The 19308-nt window shown below is 49.4% G+C and overlaps 1 protein-coding gene and 1 long non-coding RNA gene across 2 annotated transcripts in view; one reads left to right on the top strand and one right to left on the bottom strand.

Annotated features, from left to right (window-relative positions):
- Positions 1-4560: 4560 nt before the first annotated feature.
- FCRLB (Fc receptor like B) lies at positions 4561-8642 on the top strand (the record flags this gene model as incomplete). Its single annotated transcript, XM_006738768.2, has 4 exons — positions 4561-4825; positions 6429-6695; positions 7380-7658; positions 8100-8642. Coding segments are annotated over 4 exons (1227 nt in total), but the record flags the coding sequence as incomplete, so codon positions are not given.
- A 6531-nt stretch (positions 8643-15173) lies between these two features.
- LOC145722376 (uncharacterized) overlaps positions 15174-19308 on the bottom strand; it is a 15510-nt gene continuing 11375 nt past the window's right edge. The window contains exon 3 of the long non-coding RNA XR_014146616.1: positions 15174-18447. This is a non-coding gene — a long non-coding RNA (uncharacterized LOC145722376). The remainder of the gene's footprint in view (positions 18448-19308) is intronic.

Genomic DNA, 19308 nt, shown 5'->3' with positions numbered 1-19308 from the left:
AGATATCACCGCACACCTGTGAGAATGGTTAATATCAAAAAGACAAGAAGTAACAAGTGTTGAGCCCTGTGCACTGCTGGTGGGAATGCAAACTCCTGCAGCCACTGTGCAAAACAGTATGGGGGTTCCTCAAAAAATTAAAAATAGAACTATCTTATGAGGGGCACCTGGGTGGCGCAATGGGTTAAGCAGCCAACTCTTGATTTTGGCTCAGGTCATGATCTCAGGATCGTGAGATCGAGCCCCTTGTTGGGCTCTGCGCTCAGTGTAGAGTCTGCTTGAGATTCTCTCTCTCCCTCTCCCTCTGCCACTGCCCCCACTCTCGCTCTCTCTCTCTCTCTCTTTCAAATAAAGAAATAAAACTTAAAAAAAAAAAAAAGAACTGGGGCACCTGGGCGGTGCAGATGGTTAAGCGTCTGCTTTGGGCTCAGGTCATGATCTCCGGGTCCTGGGATCGAGCCCCATGTCCAGCTCCCTGCTCAGTGAGGAGTCTGCCTCTTCCTTCCTCTCTGCCCCTCCCTGCCCCCCACCCCGTGCTCTCTCTCTCAAATGAATAAATAAAATCTTAAAAAAAAAAAAAAGAACTATCTTATGAACAGGAATCCCACTTCTGGGTATATATTCAAAGGAAATGAAGTCAGTATCTCAAAGAGATATCTGCACTCCCATGTTTGATGCAGCACTATTCACAACAGCCAAAGTACAGAAATAACCTAAATGCTAAATGTCTATCAAAAGATGAATGGATGAAAAAAATGTGAGATTTATGTATGTATGTAAAAATCCTGCCATTCACAACAACATGGATGAACTTGGAAGACATTCCGCTAAGCGAAATAAGCCAGATACAGAAAGACAAATATTGCATGATCTCAATTATGTGTGGAATCTAAAATAGTCAGACTCAGAAGTAGAGAATAGAATGGTGGTTGTCAGAGGCTGGGAGAGAATGAGAGAGAGAGAGAAAGAGAGAGAGAGAATGAGGAATTGCTTCATGAGATTATGGAACCTGAGAAGTCCCATGATCTGGCATCTGCAAGCTGGAGACCCAGGAAAATATAATTCAGTCCGAGTCCAAAGGCCTGAGAAGCAGGAAAGCTGTTGGTGTAAATCCTAGTGCAAGGGCCGGAGAAGATGAGATGAGATATCCCAGCTCAATCATAGATGCAGGGGAACAAAGGGGGGGGTGGGCAAATTCCTCTTAACTCTGGCTTTTGTTCTAAAAGAGAAAATAATACCCAGAACACAATACCATTTATGTAAATCAATAACACGAGACATTTCTCAGGGATAAACCTATGTGTGTGTCCAGACACATCCGGTAAGTGCCGTACGATGCGTGCTCTTGTGGAGCAGAGGAGAAGGGTAGTGTGGATAGAGGTAAAAAAAGAAATAATAGAACTAGAGAGGGCACCTGAAGAGTCTGGGATGACAAACTGCTGTGAGCAGGAGAGACAGAGAGCACATTTGGGAGCGAGATGGACTTCTACTCACATCCCAGCTCTATCACCTTGGTTACTAATAATCGTTCCTCAACGGCCCCTTGTCAGGAGGAAACGCAGGAAGATGGTGTCCGCCGTGGGCTACATTTCTCTGCATAGCAAAGGGGTGAAGAATTAGAAATTCCCTTCAGTTAAGAAGGGAAATGCAATGTGTTACCCCTTTTTTCTCCCTTCCTGAAAACTTAAACCTGAAAAGTTTAAAGTCCTGGACGGAGAAAAAGTCCTGGATGGAGAAAAAGATCCAACTCGGGGCAAATGCAGATGGAGCATTTCCTGGATGGGGCAAAGTCCTGGATGGAGAAAAAGATCCAACTCGGGGAAAATGCAGAAGTCCAGAATAAAGATATGTTGGGTGGGAGATTCTTCAAGCCTGATTCTGAGCACTGTATGATAGGAACCCTATCGATAAGTCTAGAGATTTTCAGGAAGACTATACACCTCATGAATATTTGGTGTAATAAGGTTTCTTGTGGAATCTGGGAAAGAGGCTGAGATCTGTGTTCTGAGTGATAAGAAGCCAAAATAGAGACTGCCTGTGCAGAGCAAGGGACCACTGACAGGTGCATCACATCCTTACCATAGAGGTGGTGACCTGGTGCAGGAGTCAGTCTCCTGCGGCATGATGTGGGGAGGCTGTGGATGATGTGAGAGGCCCACACTGGTCTTGGAGGGGTGTGGGGAAGCCTGGCAGCATTGTCTAGCCCGGGCACCCCTAAAGCAGGCAGTTTATAAATCTCTGTTCCTATTATCTAGTTCCTCTCTCCCTCCCTCCCTCCTGAGCCCCTTATCAAGTACCTCCCTACTTTTCAGACCCATATGACTATCTGTCATTTATCAAAACCTGCTCTCAAACAGGATCTGAAATGGCCAGCATACCTTAAACGACCAATCACATTTCCCTAAGAGACATTTGCATTTTTAACAAAAACTGGCATATTAAAGGAAACTATGAGGGAATTCTCAGAGTGGAGCTTTGGCCATGAGCAAGCAAGAGGGGGGAGACTGTGTTTAAGAGAGTTGACAGCGTCTGATAGTCCTTTTCCTCCTTGCCAGAGAGTTCCAGAGGAAGGAGCTGCCCAGTACTGTACCACAGGTGAGGACAGGAGACGGTCCAAGGAGACATACAATCAGGTTGGAAAATTCATTAAGTATTTACATGAGAATTCAGGTTCCCCATTGCTTAGGGTATGATCACATGGCTCGAAAAGCACAAAAATTAGAGCTGGGAGGTCAGATCTGAGAAGTTTCTGAGGGGCTGATGCAGTGACTTCTCTGCCCCAGGTAAGGAGTCCTGGCAATGGGGCATGGCTGGGGAGGCTTGCAGGGATGGTTAGAGGGAAGGAAGGCACAAGTGAGCAGAGATGCAGTAGGAGGAGATCACTGGGGTGGGTAGAAAGCAATTTTCTCATTTCTGAGGGTTTAAGTTTTCAGGAAGGGAGAAAAAAGGGGTAACACATTGCATTTCCCTTCTTAACTGGAACTCTGGAAGACAGTGACACACAAGTTGGTTGGCGAATCATACCCTTCTGTCCAGCTCATCTGTGGGAGGCTGCGAGCTCTGGGCTCAGGGAGCCCAGTGCCGACCTCCCAAGGCCTCACACCATCAGGGAGTGAGCAGCATAAAGGCTGCAGGTAGACCTTGAGGACATGGGGAGGTATTTTCTTCAATTGAGGCTTACAGGGCCAGCTGGAAGGTAGGGAGGAGGTGGGATGGGAGGAGGATGTCAATGGAAGCCTGAAGGGGACCTGCCACCATCTGGGGTTCTATGTGGCTTTCTTGGGCTGCAGAGGGCATAGACTCTGCTCTGCACGCCTTCTCTACAGGGGTTGGGGCTGGCCTGAGACATGAGGTGGCTTCAGGGGTGGTAGGTGGGATGGTGCCTGGTGCCTGGGACACCTGAGGGCGGACACTTATCCAGCCCGTGTCCTGCTGTCTCCAGTCATCATCTTCAGGAATTAGGAATGGGTGGGAGAGAGCAGCACTGTCCCCCAGGGCTCAGTGGTCAGCATCGGTCAGCCTTTCCAGCAGTAAAATAGAGACAATAATTGTATCTGTCTCTTTGGTTGCTGTGAGGATGAAAAATGAATAACGACGTGTTGTTAAGGAAAAAAGAGAGCAGCAGTTGAACAAAGCGCTTAAAAATTTATTGCAGGGGCGCCTGGGTGGCTCAGTCATTAAGCGTCTGCCTTCGGCTCAGGTCATCATCCCGGAGTCCTGGGATCGAGCCCCGCATCGGGCTCCCTGCTCCGCGGGAAGCCTGCTTCTCCCTCTCCCGCTCCCCCTGCTTGTGTTCCCTCTCTCACTGTGTCTCTCTATCAAATAAATAAAATCTTTAAAAAAAAAATTTATTGCAGACATCGTCCTGCTGCTGCTGCAGGTGGGTCCATCATGTGGGCGCTGACAGCCCTTCTGCTCCTGGGTGAGTCCTCAGTGCGTCAACAGTGGCGTAAGGACTGGCTGTGGGAGAGAGTGGGGGCCAGAGTGTGTGTGGTGTATGTGTGCGTGTGTGTGTGTGTGTGTTGGGGGGATATTCCTGGATTCCAAACAGCAGTTCACTATTTTTCAAGGATAAAGAGAAGGGGGTTTTCTCAGAGCCAGGGAAACTAAAAGCAGAAGGAAAACAGGTCTTGAGACCCCTGGAGATTTTCCTATGGTGAAGGGGGCCCTTACTTTCCTCTCATCCCCAACATGACACTGTTCTTCAATTCTCATTTTGCAGTTCCAAGCGGCGGGCGGGCTGGTGAGTCTTCCACATCCCTCAGCCCAATTTTCAACAACTTCCACACCAACCCCCCTAAGTGCTCCCCACTTCCTGGCCGTTGCGGGACACTGTCTCTTCCCACGTTTCTCCCCAGTCCCTGTGACTCAGTTTGCCTCTAAGCCCTTCGAAATGGGTACTGGTAGCTTGTAGTCCCGTGTGGTGTGTCCTGCCACGGGGATGGGTTTAGTCATGTAGGCAGGGTCCTGGAAGCTGGAATTTTCTCAGCTTTGCCAACCTCAGGCCACATTCTGGGCACCTCACCTTGATTCTCTTTCCCACATTGCCCCCTCTCACACATACCCCCAGCTACTCTGGAGAAGCCCATATTGTCTCTACACCCGCCCTGGACCACAATCTTTAAGGGGGAGCGGGTGACCTTGCGCTGTGATGGGTACCACCCTCCGCTGCTGGATCTCCGGCCCATCAGCACTCTCTGGTACCTGGGCCACCTCCTTCTGCCCTCTCACAAGAAGAGCATCGAGGTGCAGACACCAGGGGTGTATCGATGCCAGACTCGGGGAGCACCTGTCAGTGACCCCATCCACCTCTCTGTTTCCAACGGTGAGTGTTTGAGTAGGGGGGCAGGCGTTCCACACATCTCCTCTGGCCATACTGGCCCTCCAGTGAGAGAGGACACCAGGCCACTCCCACTGGGGCACGAAATGGGGACTATCTTGGGTCTCTGCAGCAGGAGGGGCCCTGCATGGTACTATGTGAGAGATGCGGTAAGGCTTGTCTGACCCCAAAGGTCCCCTCAGCCCTCTGCCCAAGAGGGAGGCAATAAACATTTGTGCTTATTTATGAGACTAGCTCAGAAGGGCAGAGGCTCTGAAGACCTGGGATACTGGACAGGGAACTTCGGGGGGAGGGGTCAGGGAAGGAAAGGGCAGAGCAAGGTGGGGGTGGGGTGGGGAGTGAGGGTCCCTGGGCAGGCTGCATGCAGCTGGGAGAATTACTCCTGATTGAACAGCACGATGCTTCTCTGTGCTTCCCAGCAGTAAAATAGGGACAATAGTTGTATCTGTCTCTTTGGTTGTTGTGAGGATGAAAAATGAATTATGACACACTGTTAAAGAAAAAGAGAGCAGCAGTGGAACAAAGCGCTTAAAAATCTATTGCAGACATACACATGTGTACATAGGGCTCAATTCAGAAACTGACTTCTTGGGGTTACTTAAAGGGTTTCAAAGCAGGATAAGAAAATAGCAATAATTTGTTCTTTAGAGTACAGGAGTGGCTACTTTGTAGGAAATATTATGTCATCTTAGCCAGATAGGCCACAATTTGTATTCAGAATTCAAAGATCATCACACCATTAGTATCTACATACGCTTCATGTCTATACTCTGTGGTTTGTTGTTTGGAAATTGATAGTTCAGATAAGATACTGGCCATGAGAGAAGGTGGTTACTGATTGTGGAATAGAGTGGTCTACGGATTGTGGCTGTTACTTGCAGAATTCTTTCTCCAAGTAAAACTCCTCAAATGGCATCCGGAACATATTAGGGTTATGTAAGCATCAGGTATGATGACGATGGTGATCAGCAAATTTGGGGTGCTGTGGGCAGTATGTAAGGCTGTCCAGCCGGGTTGGGGAAGTTTTCTGGAGGAGAAAAGATCTAAGGCTAGACCTGCAGGACAAGTAGGTCTTAACTAAAACAGGTGTGGGGGGGGATCTTCTTGACAGGTACAAAGGCCCTGGGCTCAGAGCAGGGCCAGTGCTCCCAATACGTATGCTGGGTGTGGCTGGACTTAGCCTGCATTAGGAGTGGGAGGTGGGGACAGTGAGGGAGACACTGGACAGGCGACAGTACTGAGATGGTGCTGGAAAGGTAAACAGGGCCCAGGTGAAGAAGGCCCCTAGGGCATCCTGGGAAGTGTAAACTGGATTCTGATGGCCATTACTTTTCGATGAGGCTGGAACCTAGAACCAGGCCATCTTTGCCTTCCTAATCCCTAAGGAAAGACGGGCCCGTTGGCTTTGCTCTCCCCTCGCCTCCCGATGCATCCAGCCCTGAGGCCCTTGGGGCGCCTGCCTGCCGCGTATTAAGTGGGGAGGAGGCGAGCCGCTGCGCGGGGTCGGGCAGCAAGCAGGGAGAGGCAAGGGAGACCCCCAGGGCTGGACGTCTCTTGGAGTCAGGCCTGTCGCTGGTGACTGTCGTAGACTGGCTGATCCTGCAAGTGCCCTACGCCGCGGTGTTCGAGGGCGAGCCGCTGGTGCTGCGCTGCCGCGGCTGGTACGACAAGGTGGTCTACAAGCTTCACTACTATCACGACGGCAAGGCGGTGCGCTACTTCCCCTCGGGCGCCGGCTACACCGTGCCGCAGGCGCGCGCCGCCGACAGCGGGCGCTACCAGTGCTCCGGCACCTTGCGCATCCCGGTGGAGGGCGCGCCCATGTTCTCCGCTAAGGTGGCCGTGACCGTGCAAGGTGGGGCACACCTGGGGCCCGGGAGGGAGGCCAACGAGCGCTGGGAAATTCTGGGACAGGAACCAAGGCGGGCACGGAGGGCGGAGGTTCAAGTCGCGGCCGCGCCGCGGATCTCTCCCCTAGGCCGCACAAGCTTTCGCCTCTCCTCCGCAGTGAAGGCGCCCCTGATGCGCAGCCTGCGTGGGGACGACTGTCCCTTCCCTCCCGCACACCTCCGGCTTCTTGCTCCGGGTGGTAACTCCATATAGGGGGCAGCTCTATCCAAGTCCCAGCCAGAAGGCGCGGCCGTGGTAGGGGTCGCTGTGCGAGTGGGGCGAGGGAACGGCTCCGAGCATCCCGCGAGGCGGACGCGGCCACCCCCTCTAGCCCGGGGATCCAAACTGGGTGTCAGTCGGGATGTGACAGGCAGCGTCTGGCCCCGTCTCCCCCCACATCTCTGCCAACTCTCCCGGTCCTTCGAGGCCTTGGCCCCCTGCCCCACACTTCAGAAGGCTTTCCTCCCTCCCTCTGCGCGCACACACAGCCTCCTCCCACCCCTTCTCGGTTCCCTGGTCCTCGAGGAGCCCTCGAGGGAAGCCCAAAGGGCAGAGGGGTCGCGGGGCCGTGGACACGTGGGACCTCGTCCCCTGGGACCCCTGCGCCGGCCCACCGTGCACCCTCAGCCCCCGGAACCCCTCTCCGCAGAGCTGTTCCCGGCGCCGGTGCTGAGGGTGACGGGCCGGGCGGAGGCCCGCGGCGGGGTGGCCGTGCGCTGCGAGACCCGCCTGCACCCGCAGAAGCGCGACACGCCGCTGCAGTTCGCCTTCTACAAGTACAGTCGCCCGGTGCGCCGCTTCGACTGGCGCGCCGAGTACACGGTGCCCGAGCCCGAGGTCGAGGAGCTCGAGTCGTTCTGGTGCGAGGCCGCTACCGCCACGCGGAGCGTCCGGAAACGCAGCCCTTGGTTGCAGCTCCCCGGGCGCGGTGAGTGACCGCACCCTCCCAGGACGTTCCCCCCCAACCCATCCCACCACCCCCGCCCCACCCCCGGCGGGCAGCCCCGCCTCCGCACCCCGAGCCTCCCTCGCGCCACCCGGCCCTCCCAGCTCACCATCTCCGCCCTCCTCACTCCTCGCCTCCGAGTTCCCTCCTCCCCTCCTCCTCCCCTCCTACTTCTCATCCCTCCCCTTCCTCTCTCCTTTCCATCCCTTCCCTCCTCCTCACCCCTCCCATCCCTCGCTCCTCTCCACCCCATCCCCTCGGCCCTCCTCACCCATCCCCCTTCCTCCCTCCTCTCCACCCCATCCCTGCCTCTTCACTCCTCCCTCACCCCTTCACTCCATCCCGGCCCTCCTTAACTCCCCTCTGGCCCGTGTGCCGCGCTTCCCGCGAAAGCCGTGCGAGAGCCGTGTGCTGCGTTCGCAGGTTCTCCGCTGGACTTGGCGTCCACCACCGCCCCAGTCCCACAGGCCACAGCGTTGGCGCCGGGGAACCAGCCGCTTTCCTTCAGAAAGCCCCCGGGGTCCAGATCGGCCCTGTCGGTCACCTCCGTCCCCAACACCACCTCATCGGGGCTGCAGTTCCCCGCGGGCCGAGCCCCCACTGCTGGGCCACCGGCCTGCGCCCCGCCGACGCCCTTGGAACAATCCGCTGGAGACCTGAAACCCGACGTGGACCTTCTGCTCCAAGAAATGCAGCTGCTCAAGGGCCTTCTGAGCCGGGTGGTCCTGGAGTTAAAGGAGCCCCAGGCCTTCCCAGAGCACAGGGAACCGCTCGAGACCCCCACTTCCCACTTTGCTGTGAGCCCGGGAACCCGAGAGACCACTATTGTGGAGAGCTGAGGGGGCGGGGGCGCTATTGTCCCCTCTCCAGGCTCCTCCCTCTTCACCGGCAGAGACCTCGCGAAGCCATCTCGCTCGCGTGCCCTTGTTTGGCGGTCGTGTTATAGAAGCACCATAAAGTGTGGTGGCTGACGATCTCGGTGTCGCAGCGTACTTGAGCAGTCTGTTAGCACGGGGCCCTTCCTCTGATCTCTTCCTGCCCTCACAGGACTCCCCTTCTGTTACTTTCTACTTGGTTTTGAAGTTTCTGTTTTCAAGTTTATTTAGTCACCCTTAGCTTTTCAGAGATGCCCACCCAGTACACGTTTCAGCACAGGAAATAGATGGGTGTTTAAGGTCATTGAGATAATGAGCCCTTTGGCTCCTCTTGCCCCAGGGTAGCTGGACAGATGGATGGACTCTGGCCAGGCTCACTTCAGCTATAACTTAAAAACAAGTGGTATTATTTGCATTTAGAAATTTCTTTGAAGGAAGTTTTAAGACAAATGCTTAAAATTGCAGAATTCTAGTTTTTTGCATTTTTTTTTTTTTACTTCCCTAAGAGCCACTTCAACCCTAGCATACCTAGACACACATGACCTGATCCATATCCCAACTTGCATGGTGACTTTACTGTTACTTGAAGGAAGAAAGCAAGACACCGTGTCAATTGCCATCTCAGGGATATGTTCACCACAAGCCCCATTTTCATGAGTCCCCCATCTGCCTGCTAGAGCCACTCGTTCTCTGCAGGGCTGGTGACTTATTCCCAGAAGGTCACTGGGTCCATACCCTTCATCAAGTAAGCAGCACTGTTAAGGCTAAGAACTGCTGACAACTCTACCCTCCCATCTTTCACTTCTACTTGCACTTGTCACAACCCAATTTCCCCTTTATTTTTGAGTGATCAACCAGAATGACATCAACATCCTTCATCATATTCTTCTTAGTATGATTCATCACCATATTATTACAAAGTCACTGAAATTATGCAGGAAGAGAGACAGGCAGGTACACACATAAATTACAATGCAATGTGATAGGTGCTCTCTGAAACACTAGGGAAATTCAGAGAAGGAAGCTGAATCTTGAAAGAAGAGTAAGATTTCAAGCGGAGATGTGAAAAAGATTGAGAGTAGGGTGAGTAGGCTGTGGAAACAAACACATGGAGACTTGAAAGATCCTAGTGTGTTTGCAGAGCTGCAAATAATTGAGAGGGGTTGGAGAATTGTGTGTGTTTCTGTGTGGGGAGGTGAATTTTAGGGACAAGATGATAGGAGATGAACATGGAGAAGTAAAAGGGGGTCAGAACCTGAAAGTCTTGTTAAGAAGTCCTTCAGCCTGTTGGATATTTGGGATGGGTATTTGGAAGCATTCTTTACTTAAGGCATCAATAAGCCTTATTGGAGGAGATGTCAATTTAAAATCAGAAAAGAAGAATCAATTAAACTGATCTCAGTGGACGCTTGCTTATTCCTGAGAAGGCATGTCCAGGCCCCTATAATCCAGTACTGGGTTCTGGTGTACAAGAATCCCTGTGGTTCTGATTTCTGGCTTTCTAATGCAAACTCATCTCTCTTCTCAGAACTCTCCTAGGAGATGACTTCCCTGGCTAACCCCACACTACTCCGGGGGCGAGAGTCCTTCCTCCTTCTGATTTTGTTCACCTGAAGTTTCTGCCATCTCTGAATTAGACAGGAAGTGACCAGTTTTAGTGCCAAGAAGCTTAGTAATCAAAGGATCTCAAGTCAAAAACCGCAGAAGCCAAAGAAACCGGTTGATCATTTTTCAAGAGAGGAAAAAAAAGTGACATAGCCACTCACAAGAGAGCTCGTATGACAGTATCTCCTTCACTAACATCCTGTTAGCAGCCGCAATACCCTTCTTCCTGTCCTGCCACCGACCTCCCTTTTGCACTAGAGATGTGGGAGATAGGGAAGAACAAGACTTAAGCATGAGAATGGAAATCATTCATGATGAGAGAGAGAATCAATCATTCTCTCTCTCTCTCTGTGTCTCGCCAGGGGTGGGAGGGATTGACTCATATGTCTCTAGAACACTGTTTTAAACCCCCAGCTCTCATAGATCATCCCCTATAACACCTGTTAATGATCTCCAGGAAGGCCTACACTACGAAAATAGCAGGAAACATCAGACAGGCAACTTACTGGCCATGCCCCTCTGGGGGAAAAAATGACCTCATCCAGCTTCCGGCTGAGGTTCCAATATGCATTTGGGAGAGCTTAGAGCTCATTCCAAAGCAAAAAACGATAGCAAAACATGCTGGAGAAGCCTGGGGAGGAAGTTGCTTCTCTCTGGTTCCCGGTTCAGTTCAGTGCCTCAGACTCAGGTCTCAGACCTTAACCCAGATTCCAGACAAGGAAACCAAAGGTCTGCTATCAGAGAGCAGAGATGATCCTGGCAAGTTGTTCCAGTTGGATCTCAGCCTCCCCGAGTCTCAGTTTCTTATCTCGTCTTAACTCTATGGAAAAGGGGAACTCTTTGGGTCCTACACTGATGACTTTTTCCCTAAGAGATTGGATCACATCCTCTGGTTGAAGTCCAAACTCCCTATCGTGGCCTATGGAGCCCATTCACCCTGTACCGCAGTGACACTGGCCACTTGCTCTCTCCCCAACACCCCAGCCCCTCGCCCACCACTGTACCTTGGCATATACTCTTGCCTCAAACCCGATGGGGGGCTGCTCAAGCCTTCTGAGCCCAAGTGTCCTCATCAGAAAAATGAGGGAAATAAGAGAAACCTTACAGGGAGACACAGACAAGTAAATGGATTCTTTCATTACTAGAAGTTTTAAGACAGAGGATGCTAAGATGCTTAGAAGCACAGCGGAGGGACACTAAGACCAAAGTGGGGGTTCACAAATCATTCCTGGAGAGATGACATCTGCCAGTCCCTATCGACAGAGTATTAGATGATTCTAAACATTTGCTGTTTGACTTTATGCTGCAGTGAATATCCTTACCCCTATGTCTTTTTTTTTTTTTAAGATTTATTTATTTTTTTATTTATTTGAGAGAGAGAGAGAGAACACGCTCTGGGGGAGGAACAGAGAGAGAGTGAGAGAGAATCCTCAAGCAGACTCCCCAGTGAGCGCAGAGCCCTACACGGCTTGATCCAATGACCCTGAGATCATCACCTGAGCCGAAATCAAGAGTCGGACGCTTAACCGACTGAGCCACCCAGGTGCCCCACCCCTACATCTTTACACATGTCTTTGAATATATCTGTGGGATAAACTCTTGGAAGTAGAATTGCTGGATTTTATATTGTATTTTAATAGATGTTGTCAAATTATCCTTCAAAGAGATTGTAGCAATTCGAACTTCCACTAGATATAGATGAGAGGGCTTGTCTCTCCTACCCTAGTCAAGAGAGCACACCATCATGCTCCTATTTCTTAATTAGACCCAGAGAACCTCTTAACTCTTTATCCACTGTTTAATATTCCCATTGGATCCTGAACCATTACTAACCTAGTGTCATGTAGTGCTGAGCAGTTCAGTCCCTCTGGAGTCAATGCCCCTATTTGTAACGCTGCCCCACCCATCTTCTGAATTACATGATGGCTGGTCCGTAGTTAACTAAGGGAAATGCACTCCTGACCATACTTACTTATTAAATGCAGACTTTCTGCCAAGTAGAGCTCTTATTTCCAACATATGCTACAGTTAGCCCATATTAGCTTAGCTCATTCCCCAGTCACCACACCTGCAAAGATAATTGGTTTCAATGCTTGATATTCTCCTCATAATAAGAGGCCTCATATAATTGTATATCCCTGATCCAGCTATATCTAAGGCAAAAGAATAGGTGTAATACACTTTTGTCTTTTTCAGTTCAAGGGAGCCCATCTTATTGCAGTGATGTGGGAGATTACCATTCTCCTCCTCTCTTAAAGTAAATATGCCCCCAATGTACCATGTTAAATTGTAATAGCCAAGCTAATTAGCTTTGGGCCTAGAGGTAGCAGAGTATAGAGGTTTAGAACCCTGGCTCAGGAGTTCAGACTTGGGTTCAAATGTAATTTGAAACAGTTTTGTTATAACTTTTATTCACTGCACCTCTTAGGGGTACACAGGACAAATCTAATTCCTGATCCTCTTGTTAGCCCTTCACAGATTTTAAAGACTCTGATTAGGTCATGTTTAGGCTTTATTAAAGATAGACTCTTTTTCTTGTTTGGTTTTTTTTCAGTGTTTTCAACTGTCCCTAATTTGGAGTTCCTTCTCCATCCCGGCTTTTCTGAGCACATCTCCAGCTGCTTTCTATCTGGTTTAAAATGTGGGACCCACAACTGATTACAGTTCCTTGGAGGAGGGGGGGTGTCTGGGAGAATAAGGCAGGAAGGCAGGATTTTATTTTTATTTTTTACAGTCAAGCAATTGCACTCGTGACGGGATGTCTAAAGTGATATTTCATGATACAATAGATGTGAAATTCTGAAACCAGATTATCACATGCACAATTTACAGAGGAAATGGTGGAGGATCTATTCCCTGACTTCTGGACTCTGTAGTCACATCGAGGAGATTAAAAGGGGAAGAGAGAGGATTTTTTTTTTTTAAGATTTTATTTATTTGACAGAGAGAGACACAGCGAGAGAGGGAACACAAGCAGGGGGAGTGGGAGAGGGAGAAGCAGGCTTCCTGCTGAGCAGGGAGCCCGATGCAGGGCTCGATGCGGGGCTCGATGCGGGGCTCGATCCCAGGACCCTGGGATCATGACCTGAGCCGAAGGCAGACGCTTAACGACTGAGCCACCCAGGTTCCCCAAGAGAGAGGATTTGTAAAGAGATTCCTTTGCCATGGTGTGAGTTCCCATGATAATTCTTCCTCATAGTGCGAAGGTGTGGGAAGCTCCCCAGGTCTCCCTCAAGCCTAATGAGGAAGATACCCATGGAGTCACCCAGAGAGGTCTGAAATGTGTTCAGTTGGGAGACTGACAGGGAACCGGGCCTGACTCACACCTGAGAAGGTTAAGGTGAGCGGTGGCTGTAGCATAGAAGAGCTTGTTTTGGGATCAGCCTGTGCTACAGAATATCCTGGAGCAAAGCCCTCTATGTATTTCCATGGTTCCTAAAAGACAGAGCCTGAAACCGGCACTCATAGGGTTAATGGGACTAATCCCAGCTACAGACTAATAAACTCAGCTGCAGCTATGCTTTTCATTTGCCTTTAAAGATCCCTGACTCTCCTCCTTGGGGAGGCTGATTTGAGGCTTGCCCTCAAGTCTCCTCATTTCGTGGCCTCTGGAATAAACCCTTTCCTTGCTGTATACCTGATGTCTCAGTAATGGTCTTTGTTGTGCATTGGGCCTATGAACTTGAATTTGGTTACAAGCTGGCATGGGGTTGTCTTGGTTCCTGTACCTAAGGCCACCAGGAGGGGTTGATGAAGTCACCAAAAAGCTGAAGGTGAACCTGAATTCCAGGAGCTGAGGGGAGAGGTGCAAGTGAACACCTAGAGGCGAGATGCATGAGGCCTCTGCCTTGAACACAGGCCCAGAGAGAGCAGTCCTCCGATATAAACATCTCCAAAAAGTCCGCAAAAGTACCCATGGGAAAAAGCATTGGCTTATGTGACCTGCCAAGTTCAGAGAGCAGAAAACTGCCCAGGTACATGAGAACTTTCTGTTTCCCTACCCATCCTCCCTTCTCTCTTCTCTCCAATTTTGGCTTAGGTGAGACCCAAGGGAAACATCTTTATGAGAGAGGTAGGGGGAGGGGATGGGGGAGGAGGAAAGGGGGAGGAAGACCCATCAAGCTCCTTCCCCACATCAGGACCTCAGCTCGGTAAGCAGGACAAAGACTTACCTTTGAATTAAGATTGGGGTCTGACGAACATGGAGGACTGGGCATTCTAATTTATAAATTGAAACTATGCTTGTGACCTAAAGTCATTATGGGATTATCGATTATCAAGAGAAGCAGAAAAATCATGAATTGTCTCAAACCTTAATGTACATGTGAGTCACCTAGTGCTCTTCTGATGCAGGTTCTAATTCAGTGGGTCCAAGGTGGGGCCCGAGATCCAGCATTTCTAACAAGCTCCCAATGGATGCCAATACCGCTAGGAAAGTGCTGGGAGCAGGGCAAGATTGACCCATCGAATACATTTTTTTTTTTAAGAGATTTTATTTATTTGACAGAGAGAGACACAGTGAGAGAGGGAACACAAGCAGGGGGAGTGGGAGAGGGAGAAGCAGGCTTCCCGCAGAGCAGGGAGCCCAATGCGGGGCTCGATCCCAGGACCCTGGGATCATGACCTGAGCCGAAGGCAGACGCTTAACGACTGAGCCACCCAGGCGCCCCTGACCCATTGAATACATTTTAAATGGATTATGAAAAGATTAAAAAGCTGCTTTTGATTATGCCACAAATTGTGCTTTCAACATACAAGTCATCCACCTTATTTAATTTTTTAAGCATAGCCTCATGAGGGACTATGTTGTCTCTATTTTTAAAAAGTCACAGTATATAGAAAAATGTTCAAGTCTGCTTTCGGATGCCACCTTCCCACCCCCCCGGTGGTTACAGAGGTCACCACCATCTAACAATTTGGTGTGTGCTCTTCCAGGACTTAAAAAAAAAACAAAACAAAGTATACTGTCATATTGATCAGCATTCAGTTTTGGAGAGCAGAATCCACTCTAGCTGGATGAAGTAGGAAGGAATTTATTACATAGTATTTAACAGCCTACAGAATAGTTGGGATAGATGAAGAAACAGATTCTAGTTTGAGTTTTCAGCGAAGCCTCCCAGTATCAAGCCACTGTGGGAGATGTTGCTCCTTCCATGATCAGAAAATCGCCAGTCAAGGACCACTCGGACACAGCTGTGATCAGAGAAATAGCCATGATAAGATAAGAAAGAAGCAATGATTTCGGGGGCACCAGGAGGGAACCTGGTCTGCTCTAGTCCAAGAAATGGATGCTCAGGGCCCTGCCTCTGAGCACCGCTGAGCTAGATCCTGGACGCTGGAATCTCTGCCACGGCTGCTATGGAAAACCCCAAACCCTCTGCACCCTGTTTCCAGAAGGAACAGAAGCGACCGAAGTACAGCCTCTTCTTCACTTTCACCTTCTGTATGTTGTCCAAAGGCTTCCGAGTGGCCAGACCTCAGCTGGGCCCCACACCGTGTGGCAAGGGAGTCTTCGTCCCTTCCAACTTTCCAGGTTCTGCAGCTCAGAAAGGCACTCGAGAAGGTAGTGGAGTGAACGCTGACCCCAATTCCAGAGAAGGTAAAGGGCTGGGTCTTCAAATTTACTGCTGTCAGGGACCTGGAGATTTAGTCCAACTTGTTGATTCTAGAAACCCGGATGGAGACCCAGAGACTAAAGGACTTGTTAGTGGAGGGGTAGAAACAGACACGGGGGTGGAGAAGGACAACAGCTTTTCCAGGGCTCCAGTGATTTCGCCCAGCCTCATTAAGCTTACTGTCTGCAAACTCACCTGCAGGATTCTTTCCATCTAAGGTGTACTTCTTTGCCCCCCAATTTATATTTCTGTGATTCATTTGGGGGACCGAAGTGCAGAACCTTATCTCTTTTGAACTTTGTCTTTGTTAGCTTCCTAAGATCATTTTGGATCCCACTGTAGTTCCTCTTGGCTGTAACACATGCAGATTAGGTAAGCCGGTCTTCAGTACCCTAACCCAAATCAATCCACAACAACAAAAAGTTGTATAAAACAGATGAAAGAAATTTATGTGAGGGCTCTCTCTCCCTAGAAATCTCTCTCCTTGATCCATTTCTGTCCCTTCTGGTACAATCGTTTAACCAACTACCAACCTCAACTCATGACTCAATTGTTCTGATATCCAGCCTATATTTCTGCCCTTGTCCACAGGAGATGTATCCAACAGCCCAGAGAAGTACAGATCTGGTGTGTGAGCAGTCTCCTTCATCTGCCTACGTAGTCATTCTGTCAGGAAAAGAACAGGCTATCCGAGCAAGACTGATCTTGGTAAGCTCATGCTGGCCCCTGGTGGACGCTGCTGCTGGTTTTAAATTGAGGTATAATTGACATCCAACGTACAGCTTCAGGAATACAATGGAATGACTCAATATTTATATGTATCGTGACATGATCACCTCAGTAAGTCTGCTTAACACCCATCACCACACATAGTCACAGAATTTTTTTCTTGTGATGAGAACTTTTAAGATCTAGTCTCTTAGCAACTTCTAAGTATGCAGTACAGTGTTATTAACTACAGTCACCATGCCCACCATATGACTAGCTATAGTTAAGAGCCATGCTGTCTATTGCTGATAACACTGTGCTGAATATAGCTGCTTATTTCTGTATGTGCTTATCAGTCATTCCTGCAGGAACCTGCTCTAGAACATTGTTTTGGATCGGAGGCAACCTTACTGGTTTGATGGCCTAAAGGTATAAGCAGAGATGGAGGCCTATCCACTCAGTACCTGGCAGGCTGCTACGGGATTCTGAGACCCTCTGTGACAGGGGGCTGTGGAACCATGAGGCCTCCACAGGGGCTGCAACTCGATGTGGCTGCCATTAGGGCTGGATATGGCCAATGTGACCCAACACATGTCCCAGGATGCCTTGTGAAGTCTGACAAGAAATAATCTCTTTAGTTAGCCACATTGGGCATGCAGAATGAGACCGTCTCGGGTGTCAGTCCTCAGATCTGGGTGCACCCTCCTCCTGGCTCTCCCCCACCTCTTTCCCCTCATCTCCTTCACCTGTGGGAAAGACCCAACTCAAATGCCACCTTCTCAGAGAGTTTCTCCCAGTTTTGTCCAGCCAAAATGAATTCCTTTTTTTTGTCTGAGCCCCAAGTATTTTGTTTGTATGGCCAGCGTAGCACATGGTTTGGGTATCTGTACCTATATCTACACAGAGCAAGCTTGACCCTAAGGTCTTCATCTGATTCCGTGCAGTGTTCTCATTGCTAAGCAAGAACGAATCAACGGAGATAGAATCAAGGAGGGTTTCATTACGTAATTTAAAAAAGTATTTCAACTTTGGGACCAAATGGAAGTGCTTCTGTGAACACCCAAATCTAGTTTTTGTTTTTGGTTTTTCTCCTTGGGCAGTTTCCTCCTGCTGATTTGAATGTTTGTAAATGGCCTGTCACTACTTTCAGTTCTCCTGGCTGGGGATGAGTAGATTACTGGTAGGAGTGGGCAAAGAAATATTTCCTGGAACGGGTGAGATTGTAAATATGAAACACTGACAAGTGGAGTATATTTGGTGGTGAGGAGGGGCAAGGAACAGCATTTTAAAGGATTTCGAAATCTTTTGTGGACTGACCAAAAGTTTATAGGATTTCAGATTTGATAATTTAAGCCCTCCGGGGAATGTTAGAAGCGGCATCATTGGCCTTGTCTTTTGTGGTTGGAGACACTGCAGTTCAGAGGGTTTAACTGGCTTGGCCAAGTCCTACAACCACCACATGACAGAACAACACTTCTGTCTAGGACTTGGGTGCACCTGTCCAGAGCTCTCTCCACTGTAACTCACTGGATGAAGTTTGGGCAGCAAAAGAGCTCCAAAGTTGTTAACATTGGGAAGGTTGTAACATAGGCCATTCCCTGCATTTTGTTTGCGGATGGGGAAGCAGGTTCTGCTAAATGTAACCCAGCAAACCCCCAATGTGCAACGGGGAACATTTGTGGTCCCCTTTGCTCTGCTCATCTGACTCTGTTTACCAGTTTCTCTTTGAGTCAAAAAGAAACTGAGATCAGTTCCTGGCACAGCATTTCTCAGGATAGCTGCAGGACATGGTAAGTTTGCAAATGTTGGGGGTTGGGGAGGGGTTGGGAGTGAGGCAGGGAGAGTTGTTGCGTCAGTTGACCAAGTTGTCCCTCCACACCGAGGGTGCTCCAACTCCATTCAGTTATCTCTGGTCCCAGGGTGCCTAGAGCTGAAGTTTCTTCCTCAATCTTGACAGTAGGTATGCCTCTAGGGAAGGAGAACACATCTTTACAAAGACACAGACTCCAAGTGAACAAGTGAGCTTGCGCAGGGTTGTTGGTTAGAATCCACTTTCCCCTAATCTTCATGACCACTGAATTCCTGGACAGATCACAGTCCATGGTTCATCTCTGCTCAACAGCTTCAGCAGAACAAGCCATCTGCAGGCATCTCCCTCACCCCAACTCAGCTCCCCTCTCCCAAGCCCCTGGAGGCTGTTCTTGGTGCAGGGGTTCAGCACAGGATATCTCTCTGTCACTAGTAAGTCATGTAATATGGCTATAATCACTCCAATTTTGCAGAGGAAGAAACAGAGACTTAGGGAAATCAGAGAACTTTCTAGAAAGGCACATCATCACATGTCGCTGGGAAGCAGGGGCCAGTGCAGCTCAGGATCACACTTAGGTTTTCTCTGGCTTCAGACTGTGCCCCTCCAGAACAATGCCTAGTCCCAGCTCATCACTTTCTAGATAGCCACTTCCCCTCGCAACCACAAGCCAAATAATGGAATTATGTCATTATCACCCGTTTGTATTTTTGGTTCATTTTTACTTGGCCTCAAAGTACATTTCAGGTGGATCTTCATCACTGTCTTTGATTTTAAGTCCCATGAAGAACACCATTGACAAACATTTACTGATAACTCATTGGGTATAGGAGGGTCCGGTAAACATGTTGAGGATAGAAGGAGGAAGTTCATTTTTGGACTTTGATGGGGAGGTGATGGGGCAAAAGAGGGGAAATTTCCTTGCTCATGGCTCAGCATAGATATGCGTTTACAGAAAATACTTTTTTTTTTTAATGTTAGAAATTTCTTTATTCTTACTTATTTTTATTAAGCACCAGCTT

The sequence above is a fragment of the Leptonychotes weddellii genome, chromosome 6 (genome assembly GCF_054177405.1).
Source record: "Leptonychotes weddellii isolate Sample4059 chromosome 6, ASM5417740v2, whole genome shotgun sequence".
NCBI lineage: Eukaryota > Metazoa > Chordata > Mammalia > Carnivora > Phocidae > Leptonychotes > Leptonychotes weddellii.
Note: the sequence above shows the minus strand (reverse complement) of the source record. Positions and strands in the feature narration are given on the sequence as shown.